Source organism: Microcaecilia unicolor, chromosome 4 (genome assembly GCF_901765095.1).
Source record: "Microcaecilia unicolor chromosome 4, aMicUni1.1, whole genome shotgun sequence".
NCBI lineage: Eukaryota > Metazoa > Chordata > Amphibia > Gymnophiona > Siphonopidae > Microcaecilia > Microcaecilia unicolor.
The window spans coordinates 308,480,074-308,506,013 of NC_044034.1; the positions used below are offsets into that span (position 1 = coordinate 308,480,074).

The 25,940-nt window shown below is 42.5% G+C and overlaps 1 protein-coding gene across 2 annotated transcripts in view; it reads left to right on the forward strand.

The window, feature by feature from the left end:
* Positions 1–25,940, forward strand: part of LOC115469316 (zinc metalloproteinase-disintegrin-like NaMP) — a 126,444-nt gene that overhangs the window by 55,470 nt on the left and 45,034 nt on the right. For both annotated transcript variants that reach the window (XM_030201822.1, XM_030201823.1), the window contains exons 11-15: positions 988–1,118; positions 3,347–3,524; positions 10,819–10,908; positions 13,257–13,452; positions 19,622–19,724. In XM_030201822.1, coding sequence (XP_030057682.1) covers positions 988–1,118; positions 3,347–3,524; positions 10,819–10,908; positions 13,257–13,452; positions 19,622–19,724 — 698 coding nt within the window. The remainder of the gene's footprint in view (positions 1–987; positions 1,119–3,346; positions 3,525–10,818; positions 10,909–13,256; positions 13,453–19,621; positions 19,725–25,940) is intronic.

Consider the following 25,940-nt stretch of genomic DNA (forward strand, 5'->3'; position numbering starts at 1 on the left):
AACTCTTGGACTGCATGGCTTCTAGATATCCAGTGTTCTGCTAGAGGAACTGTCAAGTTTCTGATGTTAAATCTACTTCTGTTCTAATTCAAACCTCATTTTGTCATTTTTTTAAATATGCCCCACATATACCAGCAGGCAAGGGCAGATGATAATGTAGATCACAAATGTCAATAGACAAGACATATGCCACTGCATTTTAATCACCCAACCTGTAGTGGGATGTTTCCATTCTAACCCTCTCTCATACAGCTATACTAGGCACATTGGCCACATGCTGTTTTGTCCAAGATCAGTGATTTTATCAACTTGGTGTAGACAGTTATGAAAAAATAAGTCCTCAATATTAGCACTTGCTTATAAGCAATAATTGCAAATTCATTAAAATTAGAGTGCAAAGACAACACATGCCAATATGTAAAAAAATAGTTCAAATTATATATCTTATACCAATACAATAAGGAAAAATACATAGAAGTATCCATTATCTGTTGTTGTAACAAGAGTCATGATTCACAAATCCAACTCATATATAGGCTTGCTCAATGATCAACATTGGATAGCCTCTTTCCTGAAGGCATCGCACCAGGTTCATGGCATGAACAAATTTTTCTAACTGGCAATCCTGTTTTGAGGATGACAGCTTTGAAATTCAAGATGTTATTTCTTTATTTTGTTGTGTGAATTTCAAAAAGTTTTCAAAACAATGAGAACTCTTTTTATCTGGACTGATGATGAAAATTATGGTGAATTACCTGCTATCATAATTCATCTGTGCAGATGATTTATCTCACATTTGGATAGCACATAATATTAATGGATCTCTAGGCTAGCTCCTGAGGCAAATCACTATCTCTCTCTGCCTCAGTTTACTCATCTGTAACTGGGTAAATCTGTGCAATAACGTTTTCTAAAGTATGCATACTTTTAGTTTCTCCTTCATTGACTGTACACATTTTGGTCCACAAATTTAATCTTTTGTTGCAGGACCACAGCAGGATTGCGATTGCAGTGGGAGCTACAGTTGCACACGAGATGGGTCATAACCTTGGAATGAACCATGACACAAGAGATTGCAGGTGTCCATCGGGCTCATGCATCATGTCCCCCTCTTTAAGGTTAGATATCCAGGTTGGAACCTGAATCAAACAAGTTCTAGGAATACCATATTGTATGACTAAAATCTTGATAGGCAGGCAAGAAGCACATCTTAGGAAATACCAAGGAGGTTTAATAAGACAGGAGACAGCTTGACGTCACAAGGCTGAAGCTGGTTTCCCCAACAGCTGCCATCTTGATACATCCAAAACAACCCTATGATGGATGGGATTACCACAAATCAGTCATCAGGGCAATTTATGAAGCTACATTTAAGAGTGGAGCACAGCCTACCTCTCCAATCTGCTCCACTCTCCGCAGTGGGTCCATCCTAATTATTTTACTTCCGCTGACCTTGGCTACCAGAGCTTGCACACTTTCATAAATAACTCCCGGCAACAGCCAGCAGGGCATTTCACACATACACACTTGATCCTGGAGCTTCAGAAACACCATGGTGACTCCCCGATGAAGAGCCCCCTCAGAACCTGCACCTCTGTTGCAATCCATCCTGTCCTCCTTAGCCAAGTCTCTTTGTCAGGCCAGGCCAAGGCCCTCCTTCTCCTTCTGCCTCTCCATTGTCGCTTCCTGTTAGCACACCATGGGCTCCTGTCAAGCCATGGCTTCCTGGCTCTCCACTGCACTGAACTGTGTCAAATGTTTCATACATACCCATCTACTTGCTCCCATGATGTTACTGAATTCTATTACTCTGTCTCACTGTATTTTCAAGCCACATTGAACCCGAGTTTGCTTGGAATAATGTGGGATATAAATGGCAAGTAATTTTTTTTTAATCCTTTGTCCTCCGTAAGTACATAAGTATTGCCATACTGGGACAGACCGAAGGTCCATCAAGCCTAGCATCTTGTTTCCAACAGTGGCCAATCCAGGTCACAAGTACCTGGCAAATCCACCTTTTAAGGCACTGCCTATCTAACTTTATCTTGTCTTCCTCTCTTCATTAGTCCCTTTCCCCATATTTCCTATCTGTCTCTCCTACTCTTATCCCTTATTTGTCCTGTCTGTCTGTCCTGATTTAGATTGTAAGCTCTTTTGAGCATGGACAGTCTTTTCTTCATATTAAATTGTGAAGCGCTGCGTACGACTAGTAGCGCTATAGAAATGATTTATAGTAGTAGTACTAACTGGAACAGCTTTAGACTTTTAACAGATGGACCATGCATAGACAGTCTGTTATTTCTAATAAACGTTTGCCATTGATGTATTAAGTGTTTGCTATTGGTTTGGGTAACTCAATATGGCGGCAAGCTCCGCCTACTGGCTTCAACCCACAGAATGGGCCAAGAATGCTTCTGCCATCTCCTGACTTATTACACCTCCTTGGGAAATACAGTCTCACTTTTATATAGTGCTAATAACAGTGCTCTGCACACAGTTACAATAGCTTTTGCTAGTTTTTATGTATTGCTTCTGATAACAATGGCCTAGTTGACTAATGTTGTAATATTATTGGGTGGAGCAAATATTAGAAAGACCTGAAAAACATTATTGCCAATAATATCTTGGGAAATACAAAACTATTTTGATTACTTTCAATCCTCTACTACTCACAGGTAAAGCAATGTTTTAATATTGAAATTTTAGTCAGGATCGAATCCTACAAATAGAACATCAGCATTTGAGTTTTTCTCATTTCATTGCTAATGTATGCTGGATGGCCTATAGTGCTCGGAGTTATGCCTAGGGTTCCATGATATTGATATGTGTGTTCTTTTTAAATAAGTTACAGCTAGCATAGCCACTTGCAGCCCAGATATATTCCCAGTTATTTTGGATTTTTGTAGTACTCCAGGAAAAGTCAACTGACCAAATGAACTGTGTGAGAAATGCACAGTTCACAAACATTAAACATAAACCCCCTTAAGAAGGAGAGGTGCCCAATAGGCATCACAAAACCCGAAGCAGTAAAAACCAAGGCAAATATCAAAAGTTGCTACTGCTTCTGATAATGAAGGCCTTGTGATTATGTTAGTTTTGCCATGTTTGAGGGGGAGGTTTGAAATATGTGATGAAGATGTCATAGAAAGAACAAACCACACTGTCTGCATGGAGTATCCAAGAGATGTTTTGTTTTCATTTTTTAAATGCTTTAAAAATATGCACAGATGTCACTTTTTAGAAACTTAAGCTAAACTAATACAGACTCAAATCATGCATTATAATAGTGATACATGTGCACAATGAATTATGAATTAAGCATGCTTTTATCCATTGGTCTGTACAGTTACAACACCCCTAGGGAATTCAGTTCCTGTAGCCATCAGAATTTTAATGATTATATTTTGAACCGAATGCCTGAGTGCATCAGGAACAAGCCTTTGGAAACAGACATTATAGCAAACCCTGTGTGTGGGAACGGCTTTGTTGAACGTGGAGAGCAGTGTGACTGTGGAAATTCAGGGGTAAGTCTAACTTTCACATGATGTTGCTTGTGTAAACATATTGTGTTACTGAGAAGAAATGATAGATATCTGCCCACTTATGGAAGTTTGAACCCTGAAATTACCATTAGAAGTCTCAGTGGCCATTTTGCAGAACCCAATCACTGAGGCGGGTGCAAGTGAGCATCGTTCATGTCCCACCAGACCCCAGGGACCCCTGGTAAGCCTGGTAAATGGGTTGGGAATGGGGAGTGGGGGGGGGATATGTCGGGGAGTCCTCATTCTGCCACCTTAGACCCTTGGAGGTTCCATGGGAGATTGCTCACATAGGGGAGTTGCCTCAAGGTGAAAACTTCCATTGATGGGGCTGCCATTAGGTGGGGGCTGCCATTGAGGTGTTGGCATCAGAGTGGTCATCGTAAAGAGGGGATGAAGCCAAGAAGGGAGAAAAGATGTTGGGGACATTGTTGGGGAGCCCAAAGACAGCAGGTTGTATGAATAAGAAAGACCAGATGTGTACTGATATGAGTCTTGGGGCAGCTATATTTACTGATGTCTATCATTTTCTGTTCAAATGTGGATTCCCTATGTGAAATGGAGAATCCATGTTTATACTGTAGGCTCCCTCAGGACAATCCTTGTCCCTACCATACACATGGTTCCCTTGAATTCTGTACGTAGTTAGATTCCCCAAGTATGAATAGCCCCTGTTCTGAAATGGCATTTATACATCTAGGACTCTCTAAATGTTTAGATGCTGACATTTACATATAAGAAAGCTTCTAACATAAAGGCCATAGTCTCATGCCATTCTCATGAGCAGTTTGATTGCTAGAACTTACTTGTAACCTATAACAATTCACATTTTAGACAAGACTATTAGAATACAAAGCTGCATTTCCTTGTTTATTGAGCAAGTCTATAAAACAGTAGCATTTTGGTTTGAGCAGTGAGCTTAGGACCACACAGGCCAAGATCCTGCATCTTTGGATCTATTGGCTGATTTTGATCTTATTGACTACTCGCTTCTTCTTTCACATTTAGCTTCACTGCGTTTTTCGGAGACGGTACTGCAGTGGTTCATTTCTTTTTTGGAGAATCAGTCTTTTATAGTAGTTCAACAAACATCTATCTCTTCCTCTCATTCACTGTCCTGTGGTGCTCCTCAGGGTTCAGTTCTCTCACCTTCTCTTTTCAATATTTTTGTAAGTCTTCTTGCACTACTTATTCAGACCTATGGCATTAATGCTTACTAATAGGCTGTGATTTTTTTCTGGTCTACTACTCTACTCTGACATCCCCCCCAACCTAGGCCGTCTTCAAGATTGTTTGCAAAAAGTAGCCAACTGGCTTAAGGAACATCGCTTGATTCTCAATCCCGAAAAGACAACGGCCTGTTGGATCAAGGGATCTTCCTCTTTTACTCCTTCCCTGATACCGGTGCTATTTTATAGACAAGTAACTCTTGTTTCTTCATTTAGATATTTAGGGATATTTCTGGATTCTGCTTTGTCATTCACCCCTCAAATATCTCAAGTTGTGAAATCAGACTTTTTCTTTCTTCGTCGTCTAAGAGCAGTCCGTTACATTTTGGATTTACCCTCATTGTGTTCTTTGTACTATTCCTACATAAACTCTCGCTGTGACAACTGTAATTCTATCTGTGCAGGTGTCACAAGGGCTAATCTCAAACATCTCCAAGCATTACTCAGTACCGCAGCACGCATTATATGTAACGTAAAATGATATGATCATATTTCTCCTCTACCACAGCGCTTTGCATTGCCCTCCCATTGAGTATTGGATCATATACAAAATCCTTACAATGACTTATAAAATTCTGCACACAGCCATTTCTTCCTACCTAGCAACCCATATTGTTCCTTACACACCTTCTCATATGCTTCCCTCTCTAACTGATAATAGGCTGGTCCTTCTACCCCCCTCAAAAGCATGATGGGAATCAACTCGCTCGGCTGATTTTTTTTTTTCTTCCTTGCCCCAGCCCTCTGTAGCTCACTTCCTCAGCATCTGAGGCTTGAAGATTCATATAAGTCTTTCAGAGTACTATTGAAATCTTATTTTTTTTTTCAATTTGGCTTTTGGACAATAAATTATCTTCAATTCAGCTTATGAGTTATTCAGTTTATCTGATCGATCTTTTGCAATGGGAACAGGAAAAAGCACTTGCTAATTTATATTGATAAATATAGTTGAATCTGGACTTTAGAAATGTTTGTGATTGTTTTGAGTCTGGTGAAGGTTTGTGCTAATGAAGACCCTGGTCTTGAGTGCTTGAGCTTTACTATCAAATAATGGTGTTCCTTTGTTTTTATGTTCTGTTTGTTTTAATTGTTTTATTTGCTACTGTAAACTGTTTTGTTTTGATTACAAGAGAAATGGTATATCAAGTGAAATAAACGATAAACAAACTCTCAGAGATACCACTTTTGACTTAAGCAAGTCAGTTTGCCCTCTATTGCCTCAGTTCCAAACTGAGGGCCTCATTAATTAACCTATGTTAATAGCTTAATATGAGTTATGCACTTAGGGGTCAAAATCCAATGGGAGTTAACCAAATAGGATGGCTCCTGCCTGGTCAGGGCCGCCGAGAGACACAGCCAGGTCTGGAGCAGAACCGGACCGCCACGTGCCACCCTCCTACTCGTGCCACCTCCCACTTACACCGCCCCCCCTCCCCACACACATTCACTCATGCCACCACTCCCTCCCGCCCGTCTTACCTTTCTGACTCTGCCTCCAAGGAGGGGCCCGGCAACGGCAAGCCTCTTCCTGCCTGCTCCCACAATCTGTCCTCGCCTGCTCCTGTCAATGCCGGGAGTCAAGATCTGGATGATTACATTAACAGAATATCGCACTAATGCAGTCATCCAGGTCCTGGGCAGCATGCAGGAGCAGGAGAGGACAAACCTGGAAGCAAGCAGGCAGGAAGAAACTTGCCAGCGCCTTGGAGGCCAGGCCCAGGGAATTTTGCCCCGCCCCCCCTCTCGGCAGCCCTGTGTCTGGTTAATTCCTATAGACTGGGTCCTGACCAGATATTCAATGGCACTTAACCGGATCATGCTGCTGAATACCCTGGCACTATCCAGGTAATGTCGGGGCGGGGCCAAGGCATACCAGAAGTTATCCAGGCACCACTGATATTTAGTATCAGTGCCCAGATAATGATCCAAGCAAGTTAGACCACAGAAAAGGCTTTCTAACTTTCCCAGATAGCTATCCAGTTACCGGCATTGAATACAGATGATGTGAGGTAATAATAGGCAACTGCCAAAGAACTGTATATTCTGTGCCCATATCCGATTTATAGCCCAGCGCTTAATATCCAGGCCTAGAAACACACGCAGCAGCCAGAGTTTTAAAAAATGCTGACCACCATGGGCTGAATATCAGGCAGTTAGGGACATAGTTATCAATGTGGGCTACTGTTAAGATGGGTTATTTTAGCACTATCTGATGCTATTTTAGCACAAGTTCCCTTTTAGGCAGTAAAACCTAGTTACTAATAATCCAGATTAACAGTAAATTAACCAGTCTTAATAGCAACCCATGTTGATAACTTGCCCCCCCCCCCTGGTAAATAGGCCCCACTGAAAATAATAGAACTTGTATTAAATAACTCGTCTTGATGTACATTAACCAAGGTTAGTAAGTTAGGATATTAGATATATAGCTTTGATTTTAAACAGTGAATAATTAATCCTAAAACATCGGAAAGCATTTGAAGCATGGTTCAGGAAATTCTTTCCAGCCTTGTGTGTGTGTGTGCGCGCGCGCGCGCGCGTCTGGGTCTGTGTCTCTGTGTATTTTTATTAAAACTTGCTCTACTACCTCTTTCCCTTGGCAACAAAGCAGTTTACAGTACTATTAAAACAAGAAATAGAACAAAGAACTCCATTTACAACAGAAAAGCAGCAGATACTACAGGCTGCATGCGGCCATCACCTATCTCACCCATTGACTGCACCCTGAGATCTGCATTATTTAAGTTGAAAACAGAGATTGTGTCCTCTGTAGTTAATTAGCAGCATTTATATAGATAGGTTTGCAAAATGGTTCAAATGCATGTGTGTCGACATTTACATGTGTTAAATTGTGAAATACCAACTTACAGGTGTAAATTGCTGAGTTTCTCCATTTTTGTCATGGCTGTGAAATGGCTGTTCTCATGCATAACCAACTGAGCAAAAACAGTTATTCAATTACATATATTACAAAAATGTATTAATTCCTCCGGATGAGACAATCATATTATGGCATTATTATTTATTAAATTATATCATGTTAACAAAAGATGGAGCCTACCATGCAGCTATATCTTTTTGTTTCACTAGAATTATCTTACTGTGTTGTCACTATATTTAGTCCTTATGACCATATGGTACCTGTATTTACAATTTCATGCTATTGAGGATATTCCTATTCACAATGGAGAAGGATAGTTAGTGGGGTTCCTCAGGGGTCCATGCTAGGACCGCTGCTTTTTAATATATTTATAAATGATTTAGAGATGGGAGTAACTAGCGAGGTAATTAAATTTGCTGATGACACAAAGTTATTCAAAGTCGTTAAATCGCGACAGGATTGTGAAAAATTACAAGAGGACCTTACGAGACTGGGAGACTGGGCGGCTAAATGGCAGATGATGTTTAATGTGAGCAAGTGCAAGGTGATGCATGTGAGAAAAAAGAACCCGAATTATAGCTACGTCATGCAAGGTTCCACGTTAGGAGTTACGGACCAAGAAAGGGATCTGGGTGTCGTCGTCGATAACACACTGAAACCTTCTGCTCAGTGTGCTGCTGCGGCTAAGAAAGCGAATAGAATGTTGGGTATTATCAGGAAAGGTATGGAAAACAGGTGTGAGGATGTTATAATGCCGTTGTATCGCTCCATGGTGCGACCGCACCTTGAGTATTGTGTTCAATTCTGGTCGCCGCATCTCAAGAAAGATATAGTAGAATTGGAAAAGGTGCAGCGAAGGGCGACTAAAATGATAGCGGGGATGGGACGACTTCCCTATGAAGAAAGACTAAGGAGGCTAGGGCTATACAGCTTGGAGAAGAGACGGCTGAGGGGAGACATGATAGGGGTATATAAAATAATGAGTGGAGTGGAACAGGTGGATGTGAAGCGTCTGTTCACGCTTTCCAAAAATACTAGGACTAGGGGGCATGCGATGAAACTACAGTGTAGTAAATTTAAAACAAATCGGAGAAAATTTTTCTTCACCCAACGTGTAATTAAACTCTGGAATTCGTTGCCGGAGAAAGTGGTGAAGGCGGTTAGCTTAGCAGAGTTTAAAAAGGGGTTGGACGGTTTCCTAAAGGACAAGTCCATAAATCGCTACTAAACGGACTTGGAAAACTCCAAAATTCCAGGAATAACATGTATAGAATGTTTGTACGTTTGGGAAGCTTGCCAGGTGCCCTTGGCCTGGATTGGCCGCTGTCGTGGACAGGATGCTGGGCTCGATGGACCCTTGGTCTTTTCCCAGTATGGCATTACTTATGTACTTATGTACTTATGTGAAAACTTATATTTAATTTTGTAACGCTTTGTATGTCATTAATAATATCATGTCTATATTATTATCTCTATATGTTTTTACTATTATTAACATTTTTATTATGATTATTATATTAATTTCTGTAGTGTTATTTTATGTTTTAAATATTGTTTTATTGTACTTCTAAATTATACATTTGCAAATCAATTTTATGTTTTTAGACTCCTGAAGAAGGCACTTTTGCCGAAACACAGACCGTGTTGGGTCCCAATAAACTTTATTTTTTTAAGCTCCTGCTCAGCTGTTTGTTTGGTCATTTGGATTTTGTCCTCTTCCACCCTTGTTTTGGTTTGCTTGTGTTTTGTGGAAGATGTGGGACCCCTTTTCTCTTTGTTCCATTGACTGCTCTCATGCATACACATACACTCCTATGGGTCTTTTAGAAAAGGCTCTGTGTCATTGGATCCTTTTCTAAAATACCAATGGAATTGAGCATGTCCTAATCTGGATGTCTCAATTCTGATCTCTACGTTTTATGCACATTTGGGCTGCACACAACTATGTGTGTGTGTTTATATCTGTGTATATATCTATATTTGTGTAGTTATGCTTGTATGTATATGTGTGTATTTCTTTTAGCTCTGTGGGTGTCTATAAATAAGAGCGGAGACAAGAGTTTCAAAGGAGCAGTAATCATTAAGGGGTCAATATTCAAAAGGGTTTAATGAGGTTGGAGAGTGTCCTGCCTGCTTAAGGTCTGTTGAGCTGGCTGGCCACTGCTGTTCAGTGGCACTTAACTGGATAGTGCAGCTGAATATCTGTACTAACTGACCATTCCCTTACTGAGTAAATTAGATTTGGTCTGGAGGTGGAGGATGGGCGGAGCCAGAACTTAAATGGTTAGTGGCCATATTCAGTCCGTTAACTGGCTAAGTAAGTGCATAAAGTTAGGACAGCAAAAAGGCTTCCAGGTCAGCACATATAGGGGTCCTTTTATGAAGCTGCAGCAAAAGGGGGCCTGTGCTGGCATCGGTGTGTGTTTTTGATGCGCGATGAGGCCCCTTGTACCGCAGTGGGTAAAAGGCAGGTCTTTCTTTTTTTAAAGAAATGGCCATGCGGCAAGTGAAGCACTTACCGCGCGTCCATTTCAGGAGGAACACTTACCGCTACTCGTTGAGGTGGCGGTAAGGGCTCCTGTGCTAAGCCAGTGGTAACTGGGCAGTGATTACCACCGGCTACACACCAGCGCTACAAAAATAAAAATATTTTGAGCGCCAGAATTGGCAAGTGCTGGGGATGGGAACTACCACCGGGCTGCTGTGGTAGCCCAGCGCTACTTCCGTTTTAGCGAGCGGTAAGCCCACATTGGGCTTTCCGCTGCTTTGTAAAAGGCCCCCATAGCCACATACTCAGTGCCAGGAACCATGCATTCCATCTCATTGAATATCTGGGGTTAGTTTAGCCCACAGCTGTGATCGACTTAAAAGCCGCTTACTGCTATCAGCTAGATATTACCCCCCTGTGTTCCTGTGCTGCAGCTCCTGGTACTGCCTCCCCACACAAATGCACTGTGCCTTATTTTTTTTTTCTCAGGACTTTTTAACTAAATGTGTCCTTCTCCCACTTTTCTGCCATGCCAGATTTGGTCCTATTTGTTAACTGTTCAAAGAGTCACAGTGTTTTGACCCTTGACAGAAGGGCAGAGGGACAGACATCCTGAACCTCATTGCATTAGGTTGAAAAGAGTAAAAATACTTGATAGTATTATCTTTTGTTAATTGGCAGGAGTGTGTCAATCCCTGTTGTGATGCAAATACCTGTACCTTGAAGGGAGAAGCCAAGTGCGCCCATGGGGAATGCTGTGAGAACTGTCAGGTGAGGTATTTTCTTTTGGACTATGTGCTAGGAAAAAACCTGTTCTAGATGTGGTGCCAATTTGTTTGGCAAGTGTTGATGTGCTTCTCAGAGTCACAGAGTCTGCCGGCAAATGCCTGCTACCAGCAAGCAGTTATCCCAGTCTCTGAACTCCAAAAACATACAAGCAGCTACTACAAGGGTGAATGGAAGTAGAATCATCACAGCACTCTTCACTGACATGGAAAGCAGAGGAGGAACATTACCATCATCATCATCATTCAGTAAATGTTCAATACATTTGAGGCACAGAAATTTAAAGGTGCAGCAATTTGTGGTTCATAAGGAATGAAATTCAGGGACATGATCTAACTTGGTATTTTAGTTATGCTGCCTTTTTAGACATATTTGACTGGCACTTTTCAATCCAAATTTCAGTCCTTAAGAAATAGAAAACTTCAATATTTCTTTTGGTCAACTGATACCCATTAAGATCTGTGAAGGTTTTACACAATGTTCCAGTCTATTTAGCAGCTGGCGATCTTAGGATTTGAACTGTCAACTGTCTAGCTTCCAGTTAAGGATCCTGCCACTTGCTATGCTAGTTGGAGAACCCTAGCTATTGTAATTAAGTCAAGATGTATCTATTAAGGGTGGGCATTTAGTGCACTATTAATGCGAGTACGTTTTTTTTATTTTTCTTTAACTACGATTAAATTTTTTAATCATGATCTAGATTTTTAACTCCCGTCTGTTGCCCGGCATTGCTTGCTCTCCCCTGCCTATCCTATTTCACATTGACATAACATAACAGGGAGACAACATCAGTGTCAATTGCAAGTAGCATGTGGGAATCACTGCCGGAGACCCTATGAAAACCCAGATAAATGTTAAGATAAATGCAGGGGGTGGATTCTAGACTTGTGTACTGGGGGGGGGGGAGTGTCAGCAGTAGTACAGGAGAGAAATGAGTGCCTGTGTGACAGGGGTAACAGGTTTAGCAGCAGAATGGGAGCTGAAGGGGAAGGATGCAGCAGAAAAGAATATGGAGGAGAGGGGGAGCAATGTGCTGTGGGAAGGAAGTGTGCAAATGCAACTTTTCATTATATTCAGCAGGTTTAAAAAATTTACATGCAGTGGGAATTTACCAGTACCAACAAGCTCTAACGATGTGATTAAAAATTTTAATACCACGATTAATTTTGATTAACATTTTTTATTGTTGCCCGCCCCTAATTGAATAACATATTGTAAAGGAGACGGGCCTTGGAGGCCCGGGCCTGGGGAATTTTGCCTTCCTGCCCCCCCCCCCCCCCCCCTCGATGGCCCTGAGGTAGTTGCCTGATTTCCTTTATTGAATAGTCTCCTACAGGCACTCTTTGGGTACCTAGCTATGGGTACACAGTAAACTTAAAGAATTAATCTCAGAGGGGGGTAACCTGAATGGAGTGGCAGTTACAAGCCTAAACAAAAGTGGGATAACATGCAAAGAGTGGCAGTTACAACTCTAGCCACCTTTCTGGACAGCCTGGATTGGCTACACTGGTGTTTGTCTGCAATCATTTACTATATTAATATTAAATCACAAATTTGCATGTGATATCCTCACTATATAGGCTTCCATACATGATAAGAAATTAGTGTGTTTTCTACACCTATATTCAGTGGCATCACTATGCTGATCTGATAGTTACTGAAAATGGGTGTGATCTCATAATTATTTATTTGTTTTGAATTAAATGCATATGTTTCAAAGAACCCCAATGTAATGTGCAATCATCTAACAGATGGTAATCCAAAATGTATGGCAGTAACTTCCTATAATTTTCTTGATATTGACCAATCACTTTGCTGAAACTCTTTATTTATTTTATTTCTTAGGATTTATTTACCGCCTTTTTAACGAAATTCACTAAGGCGGTGTACAGCAAGAATAAGTCTAACATAAGCAATAGACAATTGCAGCAGTAAAAATATTCAGACAATACAAAGTATGGCATAATATGCTGCACAACATTACTTTTACTGCTTTTTGCACCTCTGTAGTTATATCATCTTTCTACTCCCATGTTACTCCTGTTGTTTCATAACAAAATAAGTAGGTGCCTCTTGGCTCAGACATCCTTATTACCAAAGCAAGATTCTAACTCTCTCCCCAACCCCAGCTTCTATAGCTTCAACTTTCCTGCTGCTTCTCTCTGTCTACCAGAGGCCTGCAACTATGCCAATTCTATACTGAAAATGAGACAGACGTGGCTGAAAATTCAAAAATGATGGCTATTGCTTCAGTAGAAAAGATCCGTGTAGGCTGCACTTCTTTGCATTAGTGCTTGGCAAGACCATCAGCTATTGTCTGTTCTTGCCTACAGATTGTGAGCGCTGGGAAAGTGTGCAGAGAAGTCAAAAATGACTGTGACATCGCTGACATGTGTAACGGTGACTCACCCAACTGTCCAACTAATAGTTTCCGTGTTAATGGGTACCCATGCAAAAATGGAGAGGGGTACTGTTACCTGGGACAATGCACCTACCTAGACAACCAATGCAATAAACTGTGGGGAGCAGGTAAGTGGAAGGCGCCATGGAAATCTGATGGGTTTAACACCTGAAGGGATTCCCGCAAGATGACGTGGAGGGGCATAATCGAACGGGGACAACCATCTCTAAGGGTGCCTATCTCTGAGGATGTTCCCATGCATGGGCAGGGCATCCCATATTATCGAAACAAGATGGGCGTCCATCTTTCATTTCAATAATACGGTCAGGGATGCCCAAATCTCAACATTTAGGTCGACCTTAGAGATGATCGATCTAAATGTTGAGATAGTCGACCTTAGAGATGGCCGACCTCAGTTTTCGCCGATAATGGAAACCGAGGATGCCCATCTCAAAAACGACCAAATCCAAGGCATTTGGTCATGGGAAGAGCCAGCATTCATAGTGCACTGGTCCCCCTGACATGCCAGGACACCAACCTGGCACCCTAGGGGACACTGCAGCAGACTTCACAAATTGCTCCCAGCTGCATAGCTCCCTTACCTTCGGTGCTGAGCCCCCCAACCCCCCCCCCCCAAACCCCACTCCCCACAACTGTACACCACTATCATAGCCCTTAGGGATGAAGGGGGGCACCTACATGTGGGTACAGTGGGTTTCATGTGGGTTTTGGAGGGCTCATATTTACCACCACAAGTGTAACAGGTGGGGAGATGGGCCTGGGTCCACCTGCCTGAAGTGCACTGCACCCACTAAAAACTGCTTCAGAGACCTGCATACTGCTGTCATGGAGCTGGGTATGACATTTGAGGCTGGCATAGAGGCTGGCAAAAAATGTTTTTAAAATTTGTTAGGGTGGGAGGGGGTTGGTGACCACTGGGGGAGTAAGGGGAGGTCATCTCCGATTCCCTCCGGTGGTCATCTGGTCAGTTCAGGCACTTTTTCGAGGCTTGGTCGTGGAAAAAAGGGACCAAGTAAAGTCGGCCAAATGCTCGTCAGGGACGCCCTTCTTTTTTCCATTATCGGCTGAGGACGCCCATCTCTTAACCACGCCCCCATCCCGCCTTCGGTACGCTGCTGACATGCCCCCATGAACTTTGGTTGTCCCCGTGACGGAAAGCAGTTGAGGACGCCCAAAATTGGCTTTTGATTATGCCGATTTGGGCGACCCTGAGAGAAGGCCGCCCATCTCCCGATTTGTGTCAAAAGATGGGCTCCTTTCTCTTTGACAATGCCCCTGATTGTTATCTTCAAATTTCATATGGCATCTTTCATACAAATCAACCAGCTTATTTTCGAAAGAGATGGGCACCCATCTTTCAAATCGGGAGATGGGCGCCCTTCTCTCATGGGCGCCCAAATCAGTATAATCGAAAGCCGACTTTGGGCACCTCCAACTGCAGTCCGTCGCGGGAACAAACAAAGTTGATGGGGGAGTGTCGGAGGTGTGGTGAAGGCGGGACTGGGGCGTGTTTATCGGCCAAGGAGAGATGGGCGCCCTCGGTCGATAATGGAAAAAAGAAGGGCGGCAGTAGCGATAATTTGGGCCGCTTTTTTTGGACCCTTTTTTTTTCACGAACAAGTCCCCAAAAAGTGCCCCAACTGCCCAGATGACCACCGGAGGGAATCGGGGATCACCTCCCCTGACTCCCCCAGTGGTCACTAACCCCCTCCCACCAAAAAAAAAAGAACTTTAAAAACTTTTTTTTGCCAGCCTGTATGCCAGTCTCAGCTGTCATACCCAGCTCCCTGACAGCAGTATGCAGGTCCCTGGAGCAGTTGTTAGTGGGTGCAGTGCACTTCAGGCAGGTGGACCCAGGCCCATCCCCCCTACCTGTTACACTTGTGGTGATAAATGGGAGCACTCCAACCCCCCCCCCCCCCAAACCCACTCTAGCCACATCTAGGTGCCCTCCTTCACCCATAAGTGCTATGGTAATGGTGTAGAGTTGTGGGGAGTGGGTTTGGGGGGGGGGGGGTTTGGGGGGCTCAGCACCCAAGGTAAGGGAGCTATGCACCTGGGAGGCATTTTAATTTTTTTTTTACTTTTTACAAGTGCCCCCTAGGGTGCCCGGTTGGTGTCCTGGCATGTGAGGGGGACCAGTGCACTACGAATCCTGGCCCCTCCCACGACCAAATGCATTCAAGTTGTTCGTTTTTGAGATGGGCGGCTTCGGTTTCCATTATTGCTGAAAACCAAGGCCGCCCATCTCAAATCCGCCCAAATCCGATGCATTTGCCCAGCACAAACCGTATTATCGAAACAAAAGATGGACGCCCATCTTTTTCGAAAATATGGTCTGTCCCACCCCTTCGCGGCCCCGTCCTCGGAAATGGCCAGCCATGGAGATGGGCGTCCACGTTTGATTATGCCCCTCCATGTGTAGCACTGGAGAAATAAAAGGAACAGGAAGGTAAATAGGGACCGATAGAATAGATGAAGGTTCCTATCATGACTGACTCTTTTTTTTATTACTAGGAACAAATGATTGTACATGTTTCCCACTTCTGCCCATCAATATCCCCCAGATCCTGCAGACCTGCACCTTTTGTGTTTACCAATCACCAAAACAGCAATTCTTCACTTTAAACATTGTGTTCAGTTTTACATACTCCAAAAAAATGATTCACATACATATGTGAAAAATGGGAAGGAAAAGCCTCAGATTTCTGACAGGTGCCTTTAAACTTTTCTACCCATTCATGTATTCATCACAGGCATAAAAACCTTCCAACCTCCCTTCTTTTACTCAAATTGTATTTTTAATTAGCATGTTCAAAAAAAAACCCTTCAATTAAATTGTTTAGAGTGGGGTTGTTGGTTTTTTTTTTGGAACATGTCAATTAAAAATAAAGTTTTTGGTGGAGATCCAAGATGGCTGCGCCCTGCTAGGACGCCTTAGACCTCGTTCCTTACGATGCCTAAACGTCGAGGGAAAATTGCGGGCAGAGCTTCCCCGCATTCATCCCCATTACCTGGTCCTCTGGATCGATTCATGAGGCCACGGGAACTTATACAAGAAGGCGGAACGCCTCCGATTGGGAACGCCGGCGAACGGGAGATATTGGCTTCCCCGGACTGGAAACAACTTTAAGCCCCGCTGCACGCACTCCTCCTCCTCAACCGCTTGGCACCAGTTCCTTCCTCTTTGACCCGACGGGGTCTCCCTCGGAAGGAGTAGGGGACCCGGAAGAACCTCGGGGAGAAGCGTCTTTACCATCGGGGGAAGGAATGGAGGGAAGTTTGCCCATATCACCACCACTTATTGAGGAGAGAGAAACTGAGGGTCGAAGTGCAGCAGATTTACAGTCTTCAGTAAGGTTTGAACTTCCTAAAGAGTTAGTGGCCAAGCCAAAGAATGTGACTTTAGATACTCTGTGGGATTTAATGTCTAACCTGGGACAATGTTTTCTTAAGCAAACTGAAGAGTTTTTACCAAGAGTAAAGACTATTGAAACTGACCTGAAAAAAAAGGAGGAAGAGTTTAAAGTTTTAAATGAAAAAATGGAAAAAATTGATCAAAGGATTATGAAGATGGAAACGTTACAAACTTTGATGGTAAAAGATGTAACTAATCTCAGGCGGAAAACAGAGGTTTTTGACAATTATACCAAAAATCATAACCTGAGATTCGTTAACTTTCCTAGGATTCCAAATGTTCTTCCTCTTGATATGTTGAAACGTTATTTCCGTGAAAATTTGAATGTTCAGGAAAAGGACTTTCCACCCTTTTCCCGTTTATTATGTCCCAGAAAGGAACTTGAATCAAGAGACTGAAAAACCTATTGACGTTTCTCTTTTGCTTGAGACTTCTGACTCTGAATTGGTGACAGCCGCTACTTTGGTAGCAACTGTCGCCCTACTACCTGATAAGAATTGGATCTTCCGCCTTTTTTTCCGTAATAAAGAGAACCCTTTTTTGGGTCTCAAAATATTGTTATTTCCTGATGTCTCCAAGGAGACACGTCGACGGAGGAAACCATTTTTACTCCTTAAGCCAGAAATTCTGAACTTGGGGGTGCCTTCTTTTTAAGGTACCCCTGCAAGTGCATAGTAAGGCTAGGGGGGAAGAAATATGCATTTACTGAACCTGAACATCTGTCAGCATTAGTAGCCTCAGTTAAAATGGAGAAGCTTTAAAGAATAATGTATAATTTCTTAGCAGAGAAGGATTTACCTAGCAACTTTTTTCCTTTACTATAATTCTCCCCTTAGATTACCTGAAATCTTGGATCTCCCATTATGGACTTGAGTGTCTTATAAATTTGAAAGTGTATAGATTTATATGCTTGTTTTTGAGAGTATTTTCCTTTTATAACAGTTCCTAGTTATATGACACTTTCCTAAGCAAGATGTTTCTTGTAAATATTGTTTAAATGAATAAATAATAAATTTAAAAAAAAAAAAAAAAGTTTTTGGAGTATGTAAAACTGAACACAGTGTTTATAGTGAATTATTCTCTAAGCTGAACAGCCCTAGCTGCTCTAGCCTTTCCTCATAAGGAAGTTTTCCCATCCCCTTTATCATTTTTGTCACTCTTCTCAGTACCTTTTTCTAATTCTACTATATCTTTTTTGAGACATGGTGACCAGAACTGCACACAGTACTTGAGGTGTGATCGCACCATGTAGCGATATAAAGGCATTATAACATCCTCATTTTTGTTTTCCATTCCTTTCCTAATAATACTTAACATTCGATTTGCTTTCGTAGCCACCGCTACACACTGAGCAGAGGGTTTCAACATATCATCATCAATGACACCTAGATCCCTAGGGTTGACCTCTAAAAAGATGTAGAAATGTATAACACCCACATGTGTTTATTTCTGCCAGTATACATGTTTACACGAGGCCGTGTTTCAACAGTCAAACCCGCCTGCTTCAGGGGTCACAAAAACCACTCTCAACACTGTAAATATTGTATACAGTGCCAAAATGGAACAACAAAAGGATATACCTAGGATAACAGTGTAAGCAGACAGGCAAAGTATAGCCCAAAGGACAATGCCTGAATGCTTAGATTGTGAGCCCATTAAGGACAGTGTAAGGTACCTGTAATAGAAACTGTAAACCACATAGTTGCCTCATGGATCACTTGCTGAAAATACCTGCCACCACCAGGATGCACGCATGTATGAATGATGATTTAGAAAGGAAGATATACGTAAAGGATTAGATTCTATATATCATGCCTAAAAATTTGGCGCCGAAATGAAATACACCTAGGTGTATTCTATAAAATTAGGCCTGAACTTTGGTGTACTTTATAGTTAAAGCCTAAATTTCTGTGTGGTTTATAGAATACGCTGAGCGCCAGTCCGTGTGACTAAATTTAGTCATGGGCACTTGCACCAAGTAAAACTTGGTATAAATGGCGACGTCTAAATTGCGTGTAGACCGGGTGTATTCTATAACCACGCATATAGATTTTAGAAATGCCCATGACCCGTCCATTCCATGCCCATGGCCACGCCCCTTTTTAACTATTTGACTTAGGGGTTCTTTTACTAAGCCATGTAAGGCTCTACGCATGCCCAACGCACGCCAAAATGGAGTTACCGCCCAGCTACCACATGGCTCTTGGGTAATTTCATTTTTGGTGTGCGTCCGATACGCATGGCCAAAAAATAATTTTTATTTTTGGACGCATATATCGGACGTGTGCCAGGTGGCATTTGGCGTGCATAGCTCATTACCACCCAGTTAGTAAGTGAGACTGGCTGGCGGTAAGGTCGCAGACCCATAATGGACGCTTGGCAATTTTGATTTTGCCGCATGTCCATTTTTGGCAAAAATGTAAAAAGGCCTTTTTTACAGGCACACTGAAAAATGGATCGGCGTGCACCCAAAACTTGTGTCTACACTACCGCAAGCCATTTTTCAGTGCACCTTTGTAAAAGGACCCCTTAGAATTTACACGTATTATATTATAGAATACGCTTAGAGAGTTCTACATGTAAATTCTAATTATGCCAATCAGTGTCAATAGTTGATTGTTAAGTGGCAATTATCAGCACTGATTGGCTTGTTAACTTATTAAGTTACGTACTCATATCCAGAATACAATTGGATTTGTGCGAGAAACTTAAGCCGCACTATATAGAATCCAGGGGAAGTTCCACTTTTTAGATGTTTTCTGGCTGCATCCACTTATGCTGCTGATGCCATATTTGTCTCCTTCATGTTTTTATATGGTTTAATTGTTTGATTGGGGGGGATGGGTTGTTATTTTTAGGTGGAGTAAAAGCCGCCAATTCCTGTTATGAAGTGAACAAGAAAGGAAATTATTACGGCTACTGCTATAAGTCTGAAGGCTCATATGTTCCCTGTACACCCAGGTCAGTTCCAGCTGCCCAGTCCAGGATGTCAGGTTCTAGTGTGGTATTGGGCCAGGCATACTAAACATTTTCACCACAGGAGCAAAAAGGGAAAACATTTTTTGTAGCTTAGATGTTGTGTTTAGTCTTGAAACCTCTCAGTGTTGTACATTGTTTTCTGCTCTTGTGGTATTACTTTGCCTTATAGAGAATTAGCTGAATTAGATGCCATTGTTTTATAAAATTGTCTTAGAATGATACAGAAAGATCACCACAGCTTTTTGTAGTCAGCTTCCAAGCTTCTTTGAGTACAAAATGCATTTGAAAAGGTTTCTGCTGTTCCAGTCAGCCCTTTCTTTTAATACAGTACTTGTAATCAATTCTACCTGTACCACAGCAATGGAGTTAGGGTTAGAACTGTATGCCTTGTACTGGTTTCCACTGGGGAACATGGGAGTCTCTTGACATCATTCATATCATCATGTCCCCCGCCAATGCCCTGTAGTTTTGGAGGAGGTGCTAGAAACCTCCAAATTTAAGTCATCGGATGCCTTGGTGCATGCTTAGTGGGGAGAAAGATGCTGAGGCTCACCACATAAACATGAGCCACCCTATGCTACAGAACATTTGAAAATCTTTCTGTGCTATCTGTGCTTTTTCGGTTTCTCTTCCAGTTCATTAGTTACCCTGCTGTGATAGAATTAGCTTGTGCAACCCCTCTGCAACAACCCTATCCCAGGTTTTTAGACTACATGGCTTGCTGGTGGAGGAGTAGCCTATTGGTTAGTGCAGTGGGCTTTGATCCTGGCAATGTGGGTTTGATTCCCATTGCAGCTCTTTGTAACCTTGGGCAAGTCATTTAACCTTCCTTTGCCTCAGGTACAAAAAGACTTGAATTGTGAGCCCTCTGGGGAATAGAGAAAGTACCTGCATATAATATGTACAGCGTTGTATACATCTAGTAGCACTATAGAAATTAGTAGTAATAGTAGGTTTTTAACTGCTCTCATGTTCTATGATTCTTTAATTATAAGAGCCATTTACATACATAAAACAGAGATTTACGTACAAAATTGACTTGTTATGAAATTGCCCAGAATTTATACAGGTAAAAGTTTATATGCAATGCTATTTCCACATACTTTTGCTTGTGAGGGGAAGAGGTATACCTGAAGGGGTGTAGGAGTTCAACAGACTTTGGTCTTCCATTCATACTTTTAACATTTTCAAAAGTATGCATATAAATAGATTCTATATATGGTGGTAAAACGTGGGTGGTAACAGGGGTGTATTTAGGGTGGGGAAAAAGAAGTTAGGAAATTGGCACTGATCTTCAGCACTAGGCTCATATCATAGGCTCATGTATCTAGATAAAAGAATGGCAGGCCTAAATTTATGAGTATAACTTTTAAGTTATGCTGTTAAGTTTGGCTGAAAATAGGGCACAAATTTAGGAGGCTTACTTAGAAGCATACATTTATGAGCTCAGCGTTTTCTGAATCTTGGGACCTTTATTTATAGCTGTTCCAAACTAACACTAAGGAGCCCTTTTACTAAAGTTTTGCACTTGCCCCCTAATTCTGTAAATGTTGCTACAAATTGCGTGTGCAAATTTGGGTGCAGGCTTTTTGACAAGCAATTACTGGCACTAATTAAATTACATTGAAGTTTATGCGTGTAAATTTAGGTGCGGGATCCATGCCTAAATTTTACGCCTGATTTGAAAAAGGGAGCACAGAAATGGGAGGGTCCTAGGCAGAATGGGGGCATTCCTAAAATTAACGTATATTCCCCCAGATTCTATATAGCGCACCTAGAGATCTGCACCAAAATCAGTGTGGATTCTGTAACAATGTGCGTAACTTAACAAGCTTAAGAAGCTAATGAGCGCTGATAACAGCACTTAACAAGCAGTAATGTGGGGTAGAAATGAACCTTAAATAAATAAATAAATAATGAGCACTAATTGGAACTGATTAGAATTGGCATGCTCGACTCGCTAAGCGTATTCTGTTACAAAGTGTGTCAAACGTCTAACACGTGCAGGCAAAAAGGGATGTGGTTGTGGGTGGGGAAATGGGCATTTCGTGGGCATTCTGAAATTTAGGTGCATAGTTATAGAATAGGGCCCAGAGTGCATAAATCTACGTCAGGGATTTACACTACATTTTCATTGGTGTAAATGGATGTGCATAGTTTTAGGAGCTGAGATATCAACTAAGTGTATTCTTTAATCAGTGCCTATAATAGAATACGCTTAGCCGGCACAGATTTGAGCACTGATTTTTTTTTTAGGCGCCATATATAGAATCTCCCCCATGGTTATAGAATACCAGCGATACACACCTAATGTAGGTACATACATTTGCACCATGTTTCAGTTGGTGCAAATGGCGAAGCCTAAAGTTAGGTGTAATTCCCAGGCGTAAGCACTATTCTATAAACCATGCCTAACTTTAAGAGTGGCTTATAGAATAGCGTTTTTTCAGTGCTGATTCTTTTTGGCACCATATATATAATTTAGCCCTTACTGAGCAATGTGCAAAGCCTGTGTGTCAGCATAGCCTCATAGAGTTACTGCTCAGAAAATTACTGCATGTTCCCAGTTAGTATGGATACACTTACCAATTCTCATCCTTTAATACACCCATTTCTCACCCCATAACAGGCTATGCAGTTAACACTTGAATTAGTGAGTTATGCTAGAGCAATAATGATTACCATGGCTGTACAGTACCATTTACCATTGTGAACCCCCACCCTCAACCCCCCAGAAGAAGTCCTCTGGCATTAAGTAGTAGTAGTATGGGGCTGGAGGTAAGAAGATCTTCTGGTGGTCACTAAAACAATGAGGGCTGGGATTGCCAGCCTGGTGGATGGACATGGGAGGGGCCAGCCCTAATGGATAGGGCCAGGAGTGGAGGAGTGGCCTAGTGGTTAGGGTGGTGGACTTTGGTCCTGGGGAACTGAGGAACTGAGTTCAATTCCCACTTCAGGCACAGGCAGCTCCTTGTGACTCTGGGCAAGTCACTTAACCCTCCATTGCCCCATGTAAGCTGCATTGAGCCTGCCACGAGTGGGAAAGCACGGGGTACAAATGTAACAAAAAAAATAAATAAATAAATAAGAGTTTGCTTTTGTGAAAACATAGTCTTTGGTTGCCCACCAAGACCAAAGTACTGAGGAGGAAGTCTCGGGATAAAGAAGGAGGATTTTGTAGTGCTTGGTAAATGAGACCCCTGTCACAGGGCAGTGGGTACCTGCAGTTGGTTCCTGAGAGGGGTAAAACACCCCAGGTAGAAGAGAAGTCGAAGCACAGGAGCCTCACTTCTGGTGGGACATTTGCTGGTGCTCAGAGGTCCCCTGATCTGGGATGAGTCAGAGAGGATAGGAGACAAATGCTTTAAATTAATTCACACCTATGTAAGCCTTGAACTGTATTAGAGGAGATAATGTCTGAAGCTGACCTGTGATTATGACATGCCCTGAAACTGTACATACTAAAGCAGTTATGAACTATTTTTTCAAGTTGTTCACTAACGATGCTGGAGTTGAATCCAGAGTCGTTTGGATTAGGGTTACCATATAACTCCAGAAAAAGGAAGCTTTCAATGGAACTATCTCTACTTCAGGAAGCTAGTGAAAGCTTGGCTCTTCAACCAGGCCTTTAATGGAAGAAGTAACTAATTTGTTAGTCTCACACACACAAGGAGTGACACAGGCTGCACATACTGCAGCAGGACATGTTTATCCACTCCTACCCTAGCTGATATAATATTTAACTATCTCTCTGACCTCATGTGCAACTTTCTTTAAATTAGTCGCCATACTTTCTAACTCTTCTTACTCTCTTACCTATCTATATGTTCCATCTTTGCTTTACCCTTCACTATCAATTAAAATGTTCTATTACGTATTGTGTTGACATTGTAAGTAGTATACTATCCCATACTTTTTACTGCTGTAATTGCCTATTGCTCATGTTTGATTTATTCTTACTGTACACCGCCTTGAGTGAATTCCTTCAAAAAGGTGGTAAATAAATCCTAATAAATAATAAATAAATAAATAAAGGATAAATAATAAATAAAGGATCTGTTCTCCTTTTTCTGGAGTCGTATGGTAACCCTAGTTTGGAATTTCTTTTTTGGTATGAAAGTGGATTATAGTATGCTCCAAGAAAAGATCTCTCTTCAGCCTAACAGATATACTCCAGCCTCAGCCTGCGCCCAGCTCATCTGAAATACAAACTGTTATGTGAAACCTGACCTAGGGGACTTAGCTCATGTTGAAGTATGAGCATATGAAAGAAGAGTGGGACTTGGGGGTGATCATATCTGATGATCTTAAGGTGACAAAACAGGTAGAAAAGGTAGAAAAAGTGATGGCAAAAACCAGAAAGATGCTTGGGTGCATAGGAAGAAGAATAGCCAGCAAGAAAAAGGAGGTGATGATCCCTCTGTATAAGTCTCTGGTGAGACCACATTTAGGCCCTGTTTACTAAGCCGCACTAGAGGCACATTAGCATTTTTAGCGCGATCTAAACATCAGCATGCGTTAACCGTGTAGATGCCCATAATATTCCTATTGTCATCTACACAGTTATCAAGATCTAATTTTTAGCATGCACTAAAAATGCTAGAGCTCCTTAGTAAACAGGGCCTTTAGAATACTGTGTGCAATTCTGGAGACCGCACCTTCAAAAAGATATAAACAGCAAGAAGTCAGTTCAGAGGGTGGCTACTGAAATGGTTAATGGCAGTGGCATTCCTAGCCTGCATGGCACCCGGGGCGGATTGCCGATGCGCCCCCCTCCCGGGTGCAGCGCCCCCCCCCCAGTGCAATGACACCTCCCCCCCCCCAGTGAAATGACACCCCCCAGGTGCATGCCGCTGGGGGGGGATGCCGCGGCGCGCGCCTGTCGACTCTGAAAAGTTCGCTAACTTCACTCGTTCGCTGCAGCTCCCTCTGCCCCGGAACAGGAAGTAACCTGTTCCGGGGCAGAGGGAGCTGCAGCGAACAAGTGAAGATAGCGAACTCGGAGCCAGGTGCGCGCCGCGGCCCCCCCCAGCAGCGTGCACCCGGGGCGGACCGCCCCCACCGCCCCCCCTTGGTACGCCACTGGTTAGTGGTCTTTGTCATAAGGGGCCAGATTCAGTAAATGGTGGCCAAAGCTAGACACTGGGAAGATCCGCACTAAGGGGCCCTTTTACTAAGCTGTGTAAGGGCCTACGCGTGTACAGCATGCACCAAATTGGCACTACTATTCAGCTAGCGCATGAGCCGGGCGGTAATTCCAAATTTGGTGCACGCCGAATCCCACAAAAGAAAATAATTTTCTATTTTCTACTGTGGGCCACTTACCCAGCAAGAAACAGCAGTTGGCGTGCACTGCGGGTAGCATGTGAAACTTACTGCTAGGTCAGTGGGTGATGGTAAGGTCTCAGGCCAAAAATGGATGCGCTCTGGTTTCAATTTTAGCGCATGTCCATTTTCCAGCCCCTTAAAAAAGGACCTTTTTCCTAGAGGTGGTAAAAAATGGCCCAGTGCATACCGAAAAGACGCGCTTGTACTACCGCAGGCCACTTTTTACTGCGGCTTAGTAAAAGGACACCTAAGACAGTAGTTTATAAAGGATGCTCTATGCAGAGTACCCTGTATAGAATATTATTTTAGTGTGAATTTTGCACCTAAATTTGGGCACCAGCATTTACACCTGCCAAAAACTGGTATAAATGCTGGTACCCAATTTCTGACAGTTGGGTGCACAAATTATAGTATTCTATAACATTGAGCCTAACTTCTGGGAATGCCCCCCTGATCTGCCTATTCCCCTCCCATGACCACACCGCTTTAGACTTGCACGCTAAAAAACTTAGGTGCGGATTTTATAGAATAGTACCTAGGGCAGATGCATATGTAACTCCAAATTGTTGCCAATTAACATCAATTATTGATTGTTGAGTAGCCTAGTGGTTAGTGCAGTAGACTTTGATCCTGGGGAACTGAGTTTGATTCCCACTGCAGCTCCTTGTGACTCTGGGCAAGTCACTTAACCCTCCATTGCCCCTGGTACAAAAAAGTACCTGAATATATGTAAACCGCTTTGAATGTAGTTGCAAAAACCTCAGAAAGGTGGTATATCAAGTCCCATTTCCCTTTCCCATGCATCTGCCATGGGTGCCCAAGTTTCCATGCCCAACTTTGGGCCACCTATATAGAATCGGGGGCGAAAAT